Here is an 18,688-nt window from a genome sequence, read left to right on the forward strand (position 1 = left end):
TTGGGGGATTCTAATGTGCAGTCAAGGTTGTGAACCACTGATCTAATAGATTGGACTTGGAAACCTTCATACAGGCTTTTATAATTTAGTTCCTAACAGAGTAATCCTTATGCAGAAAACAATTGATTTAGTTTCCTTTTAAAGGTGTACTGAATGTTTCTCTCAAAAGCATGAACACAGGCAACAAATTAATTAGTGGACAACTAGAGATAACGATTCTATGGCAGAGGAAGAGCCCAAAGTTATCATGTTAAAAAAGTCAGAAGGTTGCAAATGACAAATGTCAGGAAATAACAGCGTTCTGTCCCCATCACAAGGCATGGCGTCATTGTTATAAGACTTAAAGGAACAGCCTCTTTTCTTAGAAACACTTCTGTTTCTAAGAATGTGACCATCAGTACCTTCAGTGTGGGTCTACCCTCTGTCAAATCCATCCCGACCCACACATATGAGACACTTACCCACAATGAGAATGGTGTGCCAGCCACGGCAAGATAGGTCTGGGACGTGATGCAGAGATCCAAAAATAGGCCGAGGCCATGAGGTGCAGATGTCAGAGCCATGTGGTCTCTCTGTGGGGGTCATTGCCAGGCGACCATTACCACCATTGCCCCAGGCAAAAATGTGATTATCTAGGGAAAAAAATTAAACAGCAGATAGTTTAACAGAAAAGTGACTTCCCTACTCTTTGGGTTCCCCATCTTTATGCCCGAGAGTTAGAAAGATTTCCCACTATGAACAAAACAAGGGAAAGCTGTTTATTCCCCTAAATAATTCCTGATGCCAACCTGGAAAAAATGACGTGTCTATGTATTGCCTGCCATCCATCTATCCACCCATCCATCCATCCACCCATCCATCCACTCATTCAACAACCTTTTTTGGTCATTCAACTGTTTATTGGGCATTGATTTCATGGCATGCACTGCTGGAGGTGTGGGAATACAGCAGTGAATAAAACAAACTCAACTACCCTTGTGGAACTGACATTCTAGTCAGAGGAGACTGATCAGTCAATAAGTATCAAATACTTCTGGTAGTCATAAGTGTTATGAAAGAAGATACATGGTAAAGACAAGTAGAAATAAAGACTAATAATGGGGTAGCATTATTTCAGATAGGGCAGTCAGAGAAGTACTTGTCCATACTTCAGCAGAGACCTGATTGAAGTGAGAGAGGGCTATGTGGATATGTAGGGGAAGAGCTTCCCTGGCAGAGAAAACAGCAAGTGCAAAGGTCCTATGTGAATAACAGGAGCATCATGAACAAAGAGTAAGAAGGCCCCTGCAGCTAGAGCAAAATAAGCGGGGGGGGACAGTGGTCAGTAAAGAGGTCAGGAGGTAGCTGGAGTCCTGGTCATATAGGGCCATGCAGGCCACTATAATGGCTTTGGTTTTTACTGATTGAGATAGGAATCCATTAGAAGTTCTGAGTGTACTAGTAGGTATTTAAAGGATTCATCAGGCTACTATGAGAACAATCAATTGCAAGGGACCAAGGGTGAGCAGGGAGACCAGTTGTAGTAGTGAAGATGGTGGGAAGTGGTTGGATATATTGTGAAGATAATCGATAGGATTTGCTGATGAATGGGATGTGGGGAATAGGATGAAGCTGCCATTTCGTGAGACAGGAAAGCTATAGGAGGAACAGATCTGGGCAGAAAATCAAAAGTTTGATTTTGACTATAATACGTTTGTCTGAGATGCATGTAACTTCTTATCCAAATCAGAGCATTTTTTAATGAAAAGGGGGTACTATTAATGATTAAACCTGGACAATAGGGATGAATGAGGACTGACCTGGGAAAACTGGGCTCTAAAGCCACCATATCTTTAGACAACTAAGTCCAGGGTCTGATGAATAACCGAGCCTGGAGTTCAAGGGTGGTGACGATATAAAACTGTCAGTGGATACAGGGAACTTAAGGTAATAAGCTCACTTAGGGAGTGAAGGGAGACAGAGGACAGATAGAAGGATTGAGCAGTTCCGGGCATTCTAGGACTTAGAGGGGTCAGATACTGCCATCAATGGCACCTGATCTATCAGCCTGTACGAGTCTGTTTATAAGTGTCTCCCCTACCCTACTTAGACTGTGAGCTCCTTAAGGATAGGGGCTTTCTGAGACTCACTTTTATATTGCCAAAGCCTAAAGAGGACCTGGAACACAGTAGGCACTCAATTTATGTTGGCTGTGTGAATGAGGCAACAGAGAACAGTCCGGAAAAGTAGAGGAATACTGGGAGGTAATATGCCCAACCATGGAATCCAATTCTACACTCCTCATTCTGAAGTTTACCTTGTGAAGTACACAGATCTACTGAGGAGACATTACCTTCCTGAGGCCCTGTCAGGAAGTGCTGGTAGACTTGCAACACTAAATTTAATCCTCAGCGACATCCTCACTCTTTCTAGGTAACATTTCCATTTATCTAGCCTGACCTGACCTAAACAGTTTGCTCCCTAATATCCCTCATTTGGGGACAAGCAGGGAACGTTAACGTGCCACTCTGAAAGCTGCTTCACTTAAATATGGCAACACATCACTTATCTGACACCGTCCTTGGATCCCTCATGTGTACACAACAGGCACAGACCAAAAGAAAACAAAGGCATCTTAGATCATGAGCAACAAAAAAAGCTGAAATGAGTCAAAAGACAAGATGATAAAATGTGATTTGTTGTTCCCCCAGTCACAAGAAAGAGTGGCTACAATTAGTCCAGAAGGTGATACAGGAAAAAGAGAGAGAGAAGAAAGAAAGAATGCGGAAGAGGGAGGGGATAAGGACTAGCAGAACTGGCAGTAAAGAAGAGAAGTGGGTGAGTTGCCCGGGTGGCTCAGCTGGTTAAGCGTCCAACTCTTGATTTCGGTTCAGGTCACAGTTCGTGAGTTTGAGCCCTGCATTGAGCTCTGCAATGAGTGTGGATCCTGCTTAAGATTCTCCCTCTCTCGGGGCGCCTGGGTGGCTCAGTTGGTTGAGCGTCCAACTTCGGCTCAGGTCATGATCTCACGGTTTGTGGGTTCGAGCCCCGCATCAGGCTCTGTGCTGACAGCTCAGAGCCTGGAGCCTGTTTTGGATTCCGTGTCTCCCTCTCTCTCTGCCCCTCCCCCACTCACACTCTATCTCCCTCTGTCTCAAAAATAAACAAACATTAAAAAAAAAATTAAAAAAAAAAAAAAAGATTCTCTCTCTCTCTCTCCCCCTCCCTCCCTTCCTCCCCCACCTCTCCCCAGCTCACACATGCACTTGCTCTCTCTCTAAAATTCAAAAAAAAAAAAAAAAAAAAAAGATTGGGGTGCTTCGGTGGCTCAGCTGGTTAAGCATCCAACTCTTGACTTCGGCTCAGGTCATGATCTCACAGTTTGTGAGTTTGAGCCCCGCATCAGGCTCTGTGCTGACAGTGTGGAGACTGCTTGGGATTCTCTCTCTCTCCATCTCTCTCTCCCCTCTCACATCTCTCTCTCAAAATCAAAAACTAAACTTAAAAAAAAGAGAGAAAAGTAGTAAAAGAGGCAAGAAAATGCCACAGAGCGAGCAATGTGAAGAAAGAGAGAAGAAAGTTCAATTAGACCAATTCCAATTCCAATGGAAGCTGAGAGACACATAGTATTCAGCCCTTCAATCCTTAGCAGTCCCTGAGGACATCACTGCAGTGTGGCTGACAGCAGCCAAGGAGCAAGATTAGATTATGTCGTTTTCCTCTCCAGCCACTTCACCCAACATTTATTGAAACCAACGTGGTCCTGGGCCAGGTATACATAGAAGTGTTTAGGGGTGCCTGGGTGACGCAGTCAGTTAAGAGTCTGACTTCAGCTCAGGTCGTGATCTCACGGTTTGTGGGTTTGAGCCGCACATCAGGCTCTGTGCTGACAGCTCAGAGCCTGGAGCCTGCTTCGGATTCTGTGTCTCCCTCTTTCTCTCCCCCACCCCCGCTCATGCTCTCTCTCTGGCTCTCAAAAACAAATAAAAAATGTTAAATTAAAAAAAAATTTACACAGAAGTATTTAATAAGTTTTGGGGTGCCTGGGTGGCTGGCTTAGTCAGTTAAATGTCCAACTCTTGATTTTGGTTCAGGTCATGATCTCACAGTTTGTGGGTTCGAGCCTTGCATTGGGCCCCACAATGTAGTGCAGAGCCTCCTTGGGATTCTCTCCTCTCTCTGCCTCTCCCCTGTTCGCATGCCCTCACTCTCAAAATAAATAAATAAACTTAAAAAAAAAAAAAAAGATTTAGTAATTCTTAAAACATTTAACCAAAAAAGTAAAAAAAGCAGGGACTTAGAATATTAACTTGGCCATTATTTAGATAACTATTTTTTTTAAACAATCACTAGGTTGAACACACAAAAAATTAATGAAGCTCTATGAGCGTAACAATTAGATACCAACTGAATGTAAATAAAAAGTGAACGTATGATCCAGCTATATAACCAGTCTACCTCTTTCCCAGCCAAACATTAAAATGTAGCCATCCATCCAGAAAGCTTGAAATGACGTGTCCAGACTCACTCACCATCGGTGGCAGCAATGGTAAACTCATCACCGCAGGAGACCCTGACCACTTGCTTCCCACCTAGGGGTCCTCCCAGCAGGTTGATTCCTAGACGCTTCTTGTAATTCCCAACGCCCAGCTGTCCACACTTATTGCAGCCAAAGGTCAGCAGCCGGCCTCGTTCTAAAAGAGAAAAACAACCAGGCACACATGGCACATGGGGCATGGAGTACAAGGGAAAACACAGCCAGAGCAGAGTTCCACGGACTAGCTTCTGGTTGTTGAGAGTATACGAATATAAAGCTTGCCACACAACCTTGCATCTATGGCAGCTAGGGTATCTAAAACTAATTAGACTCTGAAAGTTACTCAATATCGTATTTTCTAATATTGTATTTTAAATGTGGAAAAGGGGTACTACCTTAGTAAACGGACAGATGGTACTAATTTAAAGGCAGTCATTTTCTGGAATTATTGGCATGGCACTGTCATTAAGAGATGTACTGACTGCGCATTTATAATGATTATTAAAAAAAATTTACTTGAATTCCTGATTTGTTAATGAGATAATACTGGATGCCAGGGGGAAAACGGGAGAATGTATATGTTGTTAAGAAGGGCTACTACTAGGGCTGCCTGGCTGGCTCAGTCAGTAGAGCGTTCGACTCTTGATCTCAGGGTTGTGGGTTTGAGCCCTGTGTTGGGTGTGGAGATGACTTAAAAAATGAAATCTTTTTTTTTTTTTTTGGTGCCGAAACCTGGGACCATTAAAAATGAAATCTTAAAAAAAAAAAAAAAAAAAAGGAAGAAGCGCTATAACACTTGACAGAATAAAAGAACATGAGCTACTGAGGCCTGTGTAAAAAGTTGTAAACCAACTCACCATCAATAGCAGCCGTGTGAGTCTTGCCTGGGGCAATTGTACGGATCTTATAAAAGGACAGCTGTTTGGCCAAGGTAAAGGAGGTTGTGTAGGGAACTTCGTGGTAAGCCTGAAACAAGACAAAACACAAAGCAAATACTCGTTAGGTAAAAAACGAAGGGGTAGCAGGCTGAGAATGTTGTCATGGTGACCAAAAGACCTTTCAAGCAAATTTGTTACTAAGTAGAAGATGCCAGGTAGCTTTTCATCTCCAACAGAATACAAAATGGAATAAGCTCAATATGTTATCAGAGAATTTAATCAGTATATGAGGCAGGGCTTCCTGACAACAAAAATTTTAGATTCCTAATCTAAGAGTATGTAAAACATTAACTCTCCGTCCCAGAAAGTATCTACGTGAGGATACAATCAGGGACACTTATGTTGGGTATAAACACTGTATATCTAACAAAGGCAGGGCAAAGAATTAAAATCTTGAAGACTCTCCAGCCCAGAATGCAACCAGTTTACTGTGATCTAATTTCATGTACAAGGCAGTGTTCTCAATGTGTTAAAACCCACATTCCCTTTAGATTAGTATTAAAAAATTCCTCTCATGTAAGTTTAAAATTTCACAATAAACCCAATGTTATAATAAAACTGAAATCAAGTAATGGTAATTTTGAATATGCCTTTTCAAACTATGCAGACACCCTTCCCAGATTTGCCCCAAATTTGTACTCTCCCATTTGAGAATCAATACTGCAGAGATTAGTTAAAAATTCTTATCTCTTTCACTGAGTCAGGAAACTTTCTTCTCTTGATTCTTTAGAACATGACAAACACTCATTATATTAACACAAAGAGGAGACTTAATGTGAATTTCACAACATCCTTGAAGGAAGTGAACAGTAATTATATTTACTAAGCCTGTACAAGATCAGTGATTTGGGAACAATAAATCTAAAAAACTCTCCAGGGAGATCATGCATGAAAATGTGTTTCTTTTCATGTCAATTATCTTGTACGTATTTTAGTGATAGGTAGAACCTGAGTTCCGTCACTTGATTCTTTGTAATCAATTTATTTGTTGAGGCATAATAAACTATAAAATATTGTACAGCTTGAAAAATTTTTCTGTATGGGGCGCCTGGGTGGCTCAGTCGGTTAAGCGTCTGACTTCGGCTCAGGTCATGATCTCACGGTCCGTGAGTTCGAGCCCCATGTCGGGCTCTGTGCTGACAGCTCAGAGCCTGGAGCCCGTTTCAGATTCTGTGTCTCCCTCTCTCTCTGACCCTCCCCTGTTCATGCTCTGTCTCTGTCTCAAAAATAAATAAACAGGGGCGCCTGGGTGGCGCAGTCGGTTGGGCGTCGGACTTCAGCCAGGTCACGATCTCGCGGTCTGTGAGTTCGAGCCCCGCGTCAGGCTCTGGGCTGATGGCTCAGAGCCTGGAGCCTGTTTCCGATTCTGTGTCTCTCTCTCTCTCTGCCCCTCCCCCGTTCATGCTCTGTCTCTCTCTGTCCCAAAAATAAATAAACGTTGAAAAAAAAAAATTAAAAATAAATAAATAAATAAATAAATAAATAAATAAACATTAGAAAAAAAAATTAAAAAAAAAAAAAGAAAAAATTTTTTGTATGCATATAAATGTAAAACCACCACCCAGATCAAAATATAGACCATTTCCATGATCCTAGGATCCCTTCTCTTTATACCTATACCCCCCCCCCCCCCCAGAAGTTACCACTACTTTGTCTTCTGGTATCTATAAGTTCATTTTGCCTGTTCTTAAGCTCCATATAATTGGAATCATATAGTACGGACTCTTTCATGGCTGGCTTCTTTTGTTGAACATAATAATGTCTGTGAAATCTTTTTTCTTATGTACAATTTCATGGTCACTAACCAAAAGCATTCCCAAAGAAATTCCAGCCTAAGAGAAGTTCTGACAGTGTGGTGAGGACACCAAAGAGGGTACTTACTTCATGGTTTATGATTCCAGACATGCACTGATTCAGACCCAGCTTATTGAATTCATTGAGTCCACAGGCCAGCACTTTACCTGACTGGGTCAGCAGAAAAGTCCCATCACAGCCACACTGAACTGCGACAATAATCAAGGCCTTGGGAACATCCACCTGCAAGGAAAAAAAAATCAGGAAAAAAAAAAAAAAAAAATCCCCCAAATGTAACTTGTATTAGGAAAAAACCCTCAAATTTTGTGATGTCCTGCATCTGGCAGAACTGACCACAGTGAAGACTGCTCTATCATCTTCAGATTTTCCCAGCAGCTCATTGTTTTTAACAAGGAGCTCAAGCTTTATAATTAAGTAAAAGGCAGCAGTTCCAGGTTGGCTCAGCAGTCCTGTTGAAGTTTGTTTTAGCAATAGGTCTTATTTAGAAAGACTTCTCAGAAAATGTTGGGAAAGGAGAAGCTTCGATCCATTGCTGATTTTTGTTCCCTGAGATGGAAGGCCCCATGACAGTTATAGAAGAAACTCAGTAGCCTTGTAGGGTCCTAGTCTGGTCACATTATAAATGAGGTGACAGAGTACTGAGGAGGCAGCCAGGACTTCCAACTGCTCACATCCCTCTATAGCTAAATAAACAGAGCTGGAGAATGGTAGGGGGATAGAATGGATGTCTGTGAAACCTGAAAACTCAAACTTCAGTGCTTCTACTATGGCTTTTTGAAGAGAAACAACCATGAAATCCATTGAGAATGGTCCCACAAGTGATAGAAGTTAATTTTTAAGATGTTAATGAGCATTGTTAACAGTGAATGGTACAGTCGATTCCTGTCAACCTTCCAGTGGGCAGGCAAGCCTGTGACCCAGGGTGGGTGTGAGAGAGAGGACCATGTTCTTCCTGCAGCTGCTTTCAGCTCCTGGGCCAGCTCCTGCAGGGCTAGCTCCTACAGTGCAGACAGTAATTAGATATTATGTTTCGTACAACATGACCCCTCAATACAAACACATATTTCATCTGGTGTCCAAATGTGGAAATGGGGAGGGGGGGAATGGCTGTGTTGGGTTAAGAAACAATATACTGCTTTCCAGTATCTTCCCAAGGAATTTTCTGGGTTCACTGTACTTGCTGATTTTAGCTGCCATTCCTGAGTAAGATGTGACTCCACAGTGTCCAAAGTGGCTATATCCTCTTTCTCAGCTTTTTATGATTTAGTCAGATGACAAGATCACATAGTGCTAACTCAGGAATTCTGGGTTGTCAGTCTCCCAGATAGAAAATATTTCAGAAATAAACACCTTGACATGAGGATTCGGAGAAAGAGGAGTCTGTATTATTACTGGAGTCTGTGTGTCCTCTACACAGGCTCTAGGAAGAAGCTGCTTCTGAGTTTACCTTTTGTGGTGTGTAATAATCCTCTTCTGAATCCAAACCCAGTCGTCCTGAGACATACATAAGAAAGAAAACAATGAAAATGAGGGTCTTCTTCCCAATGAAAATATTCTACAGCATTCTCTTCCACTGAATCAACACTTCTCAAGTATAGGCTACATGTGTTTAGATGCATACAAGCTTGAAGTCAAGTTGGCTCCTGGGAATAAGTGGACAGAGACAAATCTATACCTACCATATTCACCACAGCCCCAAGAATAGACTTCTTTGTTTCGTGTCAAAACCACCACATGATTATCTCCACAGGAGACCTGCTCCACTGGATTGTTCAGGAAGAAGTTCAGCTGCATGGGTTCTAGTACTTCGGGCCCAGCAACCTTGTCCACCCCCATGCAGCCATAATAATCAGATCCAAAGGCATAGAGCTGACCCTCATCTGCAAAAGGAAGAAAGGCATAACACATCAAAGGAATGACTCTGTCCAGCCGGAAAGCTGGGCAGGGCTGGCATGAGAACTATCCCAGCCACTGATCTTATATGAAATGACTGCATCAGAGAAATCCGAAGGATAGACTGTACAAGTCTAGAGTTATTTTTATTTAGGGGGTCATGTGTACTGTTATAATAATTTTTAAAAATTGGTAGTATTATGCTGAAATTTTATTAGGGCCATCTCTATTTTTTAGAGAAAAGGAAAAGTAAGCAATGGCAAGACAAAAACTAAACTTTAGCTCTTGATTCCTGATTTAGTGTTATTTACACCTGACCAGGTGGTAACGTTATTTTTCCCCCCAGCCGGGACGTACAACATATTTCTCCTGATCCCATGAGATTTGTTATCTGTGTGCCTCTATGTGCTATTTGCCATAGAAAATTGGGCATGTTATTATTAACGTGTGTATCCGCTCCCTGCCTTTGGTTCATGAATATGGTCTTTTGCTGTAAAATCCCAGCTGAAACTGCACAGCATTAAGTACAATACTTCACTTTAAATGCACTTTGGATGCTTTCTGTTGATGGCTTACCTGTCACACAGACAGTGAAATCATCACCACAGGACACCTGACGGATAGCTCTGCCTTGCAACTTTTCCACATGCTTTGGCTGTCGGTAGGAGGCTTTGTCTCCGTGGCCCAGCTGACCATGGAGTTTAGTACCCCCTTGCATGTTCTGTGAAATAAAGAGGTCTTGTAAAGTTTTAGCTTTTCATGCGAAAAGCTAATCTTCCATAAAACTTCCTATCAAGAAGACCAGGAGGAGCGGGGCACCGGGGTGGCTCAGCTGGTTAAGGGTCCGACAATTGATTTCAGCTCAGGTCATGATTTCACGGTTTGTGGGATTGAGCCCCACATCAGGTTCTATGCTGACAGCATGGAGCCTGCTTGGGATTCTCTCTCCTTCTCTCTCTGCCCCTCCCCTGCATGTGTGCTCTCTCTCTCTCAAAATAAACAAACATTAAAAAAAATAATAAAGAAAAGAAAACCGTAGGAAAAAATCAGCTGGAAATTTAGAAACAAAAAAAAAAAAAAAAAAATGGGTAAGGGGATTAAACCTTTTAATGATAGGTAGTATAAAACCCCTGCTAACAGGTAAAGATTTAAAAGTATCCAGATTGCTATCCATCAAGACTTAAAAGAACACATTCCCAATTCTTTCTCCTTCAAGTCTAAGGTGAACTTTACATTTAATTATGAGTGCTGGTAAAAAAAAAAAAAAAAAAAAAAAAAAAAAAAAATCCGTACATAGTTTAATTAATTTGATTGTTTTCTATAGGAGTATACTCTCTAGGAAATCCTTACTAGGAGTTTTACAAATTTTGGTCACAGTTTCCCCGAAGTGTGGAACAATTATAAAGAATCTGGCTATATCAAAGAGGCTGCTATACAGCACTGAGAATAGTCCCAAATGACTTTTCAACAGTTTTATAGGGACTGTGGCAGCCCCCTAGGGGCTAGTTCCTTAAGGGACAGGGCTTTAGGAAGTAACAGTTAACATGCATGCATGCATTCATTCATTGATTCTTTTAATCAATCAATCATATCAATCAATCAATAATTGTCTACTCTGTCACGCACTGGGGACAAAGCCTGGCCTTGTGGAGAAGTTATGAGACTGCTGGAAAAAATGAGCTCTCAGGAAGAAAAGGAAGAGTGAGAAGAATTGACGACCAGAGACAAAGTTAGGTAAAGGAAAAGCACTCTGAAACACATGAGAAGGCACGCTATGGCCAAAAAGACAGGAGAAAAGCCAAGAGAAGATGTTCTCATGGAAGTCAAGGGAAGACACAGCTTCAAGGAGGGAGAGATCAACTATGTCAAATGCTGCTGGGAGGTCAAGCAAAGTAAGGACTACAAAGTGTATGTATTATTTCCACAATTTATAGGTCATTTTGTTAAGAGTAGTTTCAATTAAGTGGCAGGGACGGAAGCTGCATTGTAGGCGAATGAGGACTGAGTGGCAGATAAAGGAACAGATAGCAAATACACGCAATTTGTTCCAGAAGGTGAGAGATAAAGTGAAATCTAGAGGGGAGCAAAGAAAAATTCTGAAGATATACCTAGCCATCTTCGATCACTGACACAGGTCTTAGAATTTTCCTGATGTGGGAACACTGCTTCATTTGTTTATAAAACTGTTTCACAGATACTAGTTGCTCTGAAATTCATGGTAACAGAACAGAGTAATTAAGGGACTTCCTGAAATCACCCAGCTGTAAATAAGAGTCCAGTCTCCTGAGTCTAAACCTAGGGCTCTTTTAATTCTTTCTTTCCTTCTTTCTTCCTCTCTTTCATTCATACATTCATTCAAAAAACACTTACAAATGACCTAATATGTACCAGGCATTGGGGACACATCAGTAAACTAGACAGACAAAATCCTTGCTCTCGTTAGAGCCTACATTCCATCACTCCACACTGTCATTCCTGTGCACATGTTCAACTAACAAAATACTTAGACATCCTCAGCCCAGTAAATAATTAGGCTTACATCACTGTTCTAAAGTACTTAGCTTTCACTTACCACCCAGGTGTACAGTTCCTTCTCCACTGTGACCACAGCAAAGTGGGTATTCCCTGCACACACCTGCCGGGCACTACAGCCACTCTTGATGACATCCAGTTTCTGGGGAGTGGATTTTCCACCACCCCAAACATAGACTTCACTGGTTCGTGACGTTACCACAGCAATGGGTGCTTCAGTCACAGTGCTTGACCTGTCAACAACCCCCAGAACAAAGGCACATTTAACATAAAAACTGTATCAAAGGAAAATGCTTCCAGTCCGTTCCCAGAGAAGAACCGCCAATTATGGTATGAGAAAGTATGTTCTTTCTCGACAACTTATTTCAACCCTCTATCATAGCAGGCTCTGCAATTTCTGCCTCCGGGCTTCATCACAGCTCAGCCAGATCAGATTCCAGTCTGGTCCATAACATCTACACTTCTCAACTTTTCAACATTCATCATGGTAATGATGACCGCTACAGCACGAGGGTGAAATCACAGCTTTCTTTTTCTCAGAAATAACTATCTGACATTTACGCAGATGTTGGCTTCTGAAAGGATGCCAAAGGCTACTTACTGGGATCAAGCAAGGCAGAGACCAAAAGAAAGAAAGACCCCCTGATGGTAATTTAAGATATATCACTTTTCACGAGTCTCTTAGGCATTACCTTGGTCTTTTTGTAGGTGCATTAAGCAGTATGACTTTTTCCTCCATCTCTCTACCAAAAAAAAAAAGCAAAGATACGTGAGTTAAAGAATTGGTTCCTACGCTGCACCAATGTCTCTGAAATACACTTCACAGGTTTAGTCCTCTAATAAACCATATGTCTCCAGCAACACGACAATACTTTGGGGAAAGTACCTTGATATGATTGGAACAGTTATACAGGCCTGGCTTTGGACCATTCATTAAATAGGAAGGGGCCAGCAGTTTGGGGACATTTGTTTTCTATCACCAAAAAACATTCCAAACTGGAACAGAGAACCTCGAGAACCTCTGATGCACATTTTAAATACCTGACATCTCCATCTAGTCTGCCCACTGACTTCCCAAACTCACCATCTCTAAACCTCAGTTCATTTTCTTTCTCCCACACAGCTTTTCTTTCTGACTCTCCTATTTCTGTAACTGGCACTCCCCATTCTCTCAGCAGACTACACTTACAACGTTGGTCATCCTGGACTCAGCTGTCTCCCTTTCTTCAATATTTGAGTCCTACAGATTCTACCTATGCAATGCCCTTTATAGTCACTTCTGCTCTCCAGGCTTGCCACATTAGCTCTGGGCAGCTTTGCTTCCTGGAATGTAGTAGCACCTCCAAACAGGTAAGACTTAACACAGTACCAACTGACTTTATTCAGTCCTATACTGATTCAACACCGAGACTAGTTTGCTAAGTAAGTCTTCCTTAGGCATGCCCCTCATCACATGAACTACCCTCTCATAAACATTCATTACTTCTACACTACTGCTTAAATTAAGCACAGATCCCTTTGTCTAGCATTCAAGATTCTTGATCTACCTTTTCAGCCTTTCTTCCTGCTACTTCCTCCCCATATTCTGGTCCAGGGTTCTCATTTTGCCTAAAACACTTATAGATGAATTCCTGGGGTGGTGTTTAGGCATCAGTATTTTTGGAAAGCTCTGGAGAGGTTGCTATTGAGAGTCCCAGGTCTAGAACCACTAACCTACTCAGGTAGAACTTAGTATTTCCTGAATATTTTCCACAGTTCGCTATGTCTCTGCTTTATCTGGAAGCTCTTATATTTTTTCATCAAAGTACAAAGTTCTAATGAAGTACTATGTACACATCTACAATTATCTCTATAAAAATTGCAATTAAAAAGTATCAGTGGAAATATCTGAAAAGAAATTAAAATAGTGATTATATTGTTGGGAAGTAAGCCAGATAAAAAATTTAAATATGCCTAACCGGCCGCCAAGGGTGATATTGCTGGACGATGTATGGGACATAAGTGGAAGGTCGGAGTGCTGTATCTGGAGTATTACACATTCTAGGCACTGAAACACTGGCTAGAGTTCAAGTGGAGAAGAACCAGAAAAGATTAATTAAACGATACCACAAAATAAAGGTACTGACCAAATAGCAAAGATTATGGAATTAAGTATATGCTTAGTGTATCTAAGAGCAAGGCTTGAAAAAGAGCACAGCAAAGGTCTGAATATTGGGAAGATATAGAAACAGAACTGGTAGGGGAGGAGGAAGGACAGTAAGACAAAAATAGTATAACAGGGTGAAATATAGACTAGAACATTTAAGAATAATAATGGGGTGCCTGGCTGGCTCAGAAAGCATGTGACTCTTAATCTAGGGGTCGTGAGTTCAAGCCCCTTGTTGGGTGTAGAGATAAGAAGGAAGAAAGGAAGGAAGGAAGGAAGGAAGGAAGGAAGGAAGGAAGGAAGGAAGGGAGGAAGGAAGAATAATGAACATGTCGTTTTTTAAGTTAGTGTTTGAAGCCTCTTATAAGACGTGAGGGATAAAAGATCTCCTTCCTACCTCTAGAGACCAATGCCACAGAATAAATCTCAGGAAGTAACCTGTCAACAATCAATCAAGTCTGATTTCAGGACATGAGCAAAGGTATCTGAAGAATACTCCTCTAACTGAAATCTACCATCTGAACACATGTACTGAAAAACAAAGGCCCACTCTAAATCCACACTACTGTCTGATCATTACTGAGCATCTTGTGCCAAGCCCCGGGCTGAGCACTTTAGATACATTACTTCCTTTAATCCATACCCTACCTGGCTTTATAGAGGAGGAAATGAAAGAAGAGAGTTGTTAAATAACTTGACAAAGATAACAGAACTCAGATACAAATTTAAGGATGTCTGAATCCAGAGCTCTCCTCTCTTAATTACTACACTCTAATGCCTCAACTCTAGATTAAAACTCACAGATGGGGGGAGTGCAAGGTTCTAGGGTCTCATCATATAAATTCAGAACAAAATAGCACAAGCTAAGGAGGTGAAAGTCAGGAGCTCCTCTCAAGCAACAAAAGAAGCGATGTTAGTAGAAAACAGCACCAGAGTGGCCAAGTCAGGAAACACTGCCCTCTCTTGTGGTCCTTTGATCAGGCCTTCAACAATCAACCATCTATATAGAAAGACAACAGAGTGACTTCTCTGTACTTTACCTCCTGCGTTTCCTGAGAAGGGGACGATCCAGAAGTTCATCTGCTGTGGGTCTCCGCTCAGGATCCTAAAAAGTACAAACTGCGTTAGTTTTAATTTAAAGGAAAAGGGAAAAATGGGATCTAAAGAGGCATTTCACTTCCTCTTAGAAGGCTGTATGCTAAAATTACTCAAAGACCACAGTGTATTATCCTTTTGTATATTATCCTTATGTTTCAAAAAACATAATTCCTTTTTTTTTTTAATTTTTTTACTGTCTATTTATTTTTGAGAGATGGGGGGGGGGGGGACATGGAATCGGAAGCAGGATCCAGGCTCTGAGCCATCAGCACAGAGACTGATGCAGGGCTCAAACCCACGAACCGCAAGATCATGACCTGAGCTGAAGTTGGACGCTCAACTGACTGAGCCACCCAGGCGCCCCCAAAAAACATAATTTCTTATGTCATATTCCATGTTTCACGCATATCATCTCACTATCATCAACACTTGTACATGAATGAGAATGCACCTTCCTTACTTGTTCAGTTAGGGCAGTGACTCTCAAATTACAATATATATAGAACTTAAGAATATCCCAGAGTGGGGCCCCTGGGTGGCTCAGTCAGTTAAGCATCTGACGTTGGATCAGGTCATGATTGCATGGTTCCTGAGTTCGAGCTCTGCATCAGGCTGTGCTGACAGCTCACCTGGACTCTGCTTCAGATTCCGTGTCTCCCTCTCTCTCTGCCCCTCCCTCACTTTTGCTCTGTCTCCCTCTCTCTCAAAAATACATAAACATTAAAAAAAAAAAAAAAAACAAAAAAAAACAACAATCTCCCAGAGTGCTTGTTATAAAGATTTCTGGGATTTACCTACAGAGATTTGGATCCACTTGGTGTGCGTTGGGTCTCAGGAATCTTCATTTTTTTTACTTGTAAAACATCCCCATCCCCTAGTGATTCCAACACCTATGCTCCATGAACCATATTTTGAATAAGAGCAACCTAGACGACACTGCAAGGCAACTGTGAAATGGCAGAACTATATTTATTCTGCACATTAGGAACTCTAAATTATCTCTGACTATAATTTTTTAAAATTGATTTACAAAAATTAATCTTGATCATAAAAAATGGAGCACAATGTAGATGGTAAAATCATTCCACAAATTAATTACAAAGTAAGAATTAAGAATCTGCTGCCTGAAGGACATAACTATCATGAATTGCCAATGCCTATTCTTCTAGGTACAGCCACAAATACATCCTACCCTGGGGAAGTGGATGTGGCTTTATACAGGTTCATCTATGCCATACTCCAAACACTAAGGTGGGAAGGAAAAACACCAAACTGAAATCAGCATGTAAGTCACACTTACCTGGTCAAGGCATGCATGGACCATTTGAATCAGTTCCAAAGAGTACTGGCTAGAATCAACTTCCATGGCCCGGATTCCTTGTACAATCTTCACACACAAATTGAGTGGATTCTATGGGAAAATGATTATTCTTGGTTATATAAAGATTATAATCGACCAATAGGGGCTCTGAGATATCTGTGACTATTATTTAAAGAAATGGAAATATGATTTATTTTATAAACTATTAATGTGCATCAGCAAGAAACAGTTAGGGATACACTGTTGCAATCAAGAAGAATGAAGCCAAATGGCCAACATGGAGATATGACTATGTGGCCAGTGGCATAATACTCAGAGTATATTATAATCTGACCCTTCAGCTGAATCACAAGAAAAAGGAAAACAAGATTAGCCATGCTTCTTAGCTTTAAGCACCTCTTTTACCAAGTAATCTGCTTCCTAATTCATATATCCTAATAATGGTTATGCAAGGGATACTCTGCCTCAACAGACAACGAGGTAAATAGTAAGATGATAATGATAATATAATAATACCATCAACACCTTAATCAAGAGACCACTCTGTACTAGGTAGGCATGTTACATATGTTATTCTTTTTAACCCTTGCAAACCTCCCTTAAGGAGGCTATTATGATTACCAATGCAGAGATGTAAAGTATCTTGCCCAAGACTCCACAGACAGTAAAAAATGGAGACATAACTCTAACCAAAGTCCATCTGACTCCAAAACTCATTTTCCTTCCACTATATTACTTAAGAGAATTAAATGACAGACCAGAATAAACTTCAGGATTTAGAAAAATAAATAGGTCTCGTGAAAGGCCAATGAATCTGCATTATCTTATATTTGCATTTTTCATATACATTATTGTAGCATCTCTATGAGAAGGATATATATTTTTCCTTGTTATAGATAATGAAACAGGATCAAAAAGATGAAACGATTTGCTTAAGTTCTCACACGTGGCTTGCAGAAGATCTGAATCCATTTTTGCCACTCAGATTGGTCCACAGATAGCAGCGTCAGCATTGTGCGGGAGTTTGTTAGAAATGCAGAATATTGGGGGAGAGGGGGAGGCACGTGGGTGGCTCAGTCAGTTGAGCATCGGACTCCGCCTCAGGTCATGATCCCATGGTTTGTGGGTTCAAGCCCTATGTCGGACTCTGTGCTGACAACTCAGAGCCTGGAGCCCACTTCGGATTCTGTATCTCCCTCTCTGCCCCTCCCCCACTCGCGTGCGCGCTCTCTCTCTCTCAAAATTAAATAAAACACTAAAAAAAAAAAATCAAAAAAGAAAAAAAGAAATGCATACTATTGGGACCTACCCAGACCTACTAAAAAAAGAGTCTGCATTTTAACAAGGTGCCCAGGTGATTTCCTATGTGTATGAAAGTTGGAGAAGCACTACTTTACATTGGGCTTTAGTTAGGAAGAAAAGAAAAAAAGACTTAAAGGAATTTGTTGTCAGGAAAGAGGACAACAGCCTTGCTAGGGATGTAGTGTGTAACTTTTTATAAAAAATATCAAAACACTTTAATGAGTATTATATAATTTGCCTTAGCTTTAAAAAAAAAAAAAAGTAGCTGAAGCATAAGAAATGAAATGGTTTATCCAGACTACAGTGTCACATAGTGGATCCTAGAGCCAATTTCAAAATTATAAGTCAATAAATTCAAGTACAATGCTTAAAGCACTTGAGTAGGATTATTTCAGTGGGGACTGAATATAAATCTGGCACATAGCAATTTAATAATACACTACTAAACCCTTGCATACTTTTTTTTTTTTGTCTACAGCTGATTTCTGTTGAAGAAATCAGAAACTGAGGGATAAATGAATTTGATTCTCTCAACCGAGTTATACCATTTGGAAGGACAAGGTGGGGATAATACAACTTACTGTGGCATCAAATGTTCTCTTTAGTGTAAGCAGTTCAAAAATGACACAGCCTACTGCCCAGATATCAGACTTGAAATTGTATTTTACTCCTTGGCAGAGCTCTGGAGACATGTAATATGGCGTTCCCACAAGCTGAACAACAAAGAAAACAAAGAGTAACTTCATTTTTGAGAGAACTATATTAATATTTCAACAACTAAAGTACATTTCCCACAAACTAGTGATAACACCTATGAAACATTCACTAGTATATCCCAAAATGTTTTTTATGACATGATGCCACTATGGAGAGAAATTTTCTTTCACATAAAATTTCTTGGACCAATGATAAAGGGCAAAGACACTGTGGTATTTGGGAGGTACAACGGTGATTCCTCGATCACAGAGGCTTTAGGCCCACTGAAGACTTCAGACAGATAAGAACACAGTAAAAACTCACCAATGGAAAAAAATAAAAAGAACTGGCAGTGGGGAGAAGATAACTGAATAAAGGGGTCAAAGTTCTAACTAAAATGCATAGTAGTGAAACTCTATAAATGACTCAGT

The 18,688-nt window shown here is 40.8% G+C and overlaps 1 protein-coding gene across 1 annotated transcript in view; it reads right to left on the minus strand.

Moving 5' to 3' along the window:
- NEK9 (NIMA related kinase 9) overlaps nt 1–18,688 on the minus strand; it is a 39,729-nt gene that overhangs the window by 11,659 nt on the left and 9,382 nt on the right. The window contains exons 6-17 of the mRNA XM_045451541.1: nt 18,143–18,274; nt 16,239–16,349; nt 14,881–14,945; nt 12,387–12,437; nt 11,735–11,927; nt 9,739–9,883; nt 8,949–9,149; nt 8,717–8,763; nt 7,336–7,491; nt 5,374–5,482; nt 4,512–4,673; nt 462–632 (exon numbers count right to left, since the gene is read on the minus strand). Coding sequence (XP_045307497.1) covers nt 462–632; nt 4,512–4,673; nt 5,374–5,482; nt 7,336–7,491; nt 8,717–8,763; nt 8,949–9,149; nt 9,739–9,883; nt 11,735–11,927; nt 12,387–12,437; nt 14,881–14,945; nt 16,239–16,349; nt 18,143–18,274 — 1,543 coding nt within the window. The remainder of the gene's footprint in view (nt 1–461; nt 633–4,511; nt 4,674–5,373; nt 5,483–7,335; nt 7,492–8,716; nt 8,764–8,948; nt 9,150–9,738; nt 9,884–11,734; nt 11,928–12,386; nt 12,438–14,880; nt 14,946–16,238; nt 16,350–18,142; nt 18,275–18,688) is intronic.

Source organism: Leopardus geoffroyi, chromosome B3, assembly GCF_018350155.1.
Source record: "Leopardus geoffroyi isolate Oge1 chromosome B3, O.geoffroyi_Oge1_pat1.0, whole genome shotgun sequence".
NCBI classification, from domain to species: Eukaryota; Metazoa; Chordata; class Mammalia; order Carnivora; family Felidae; genus Leopardus; species Leopardus geoffroyi.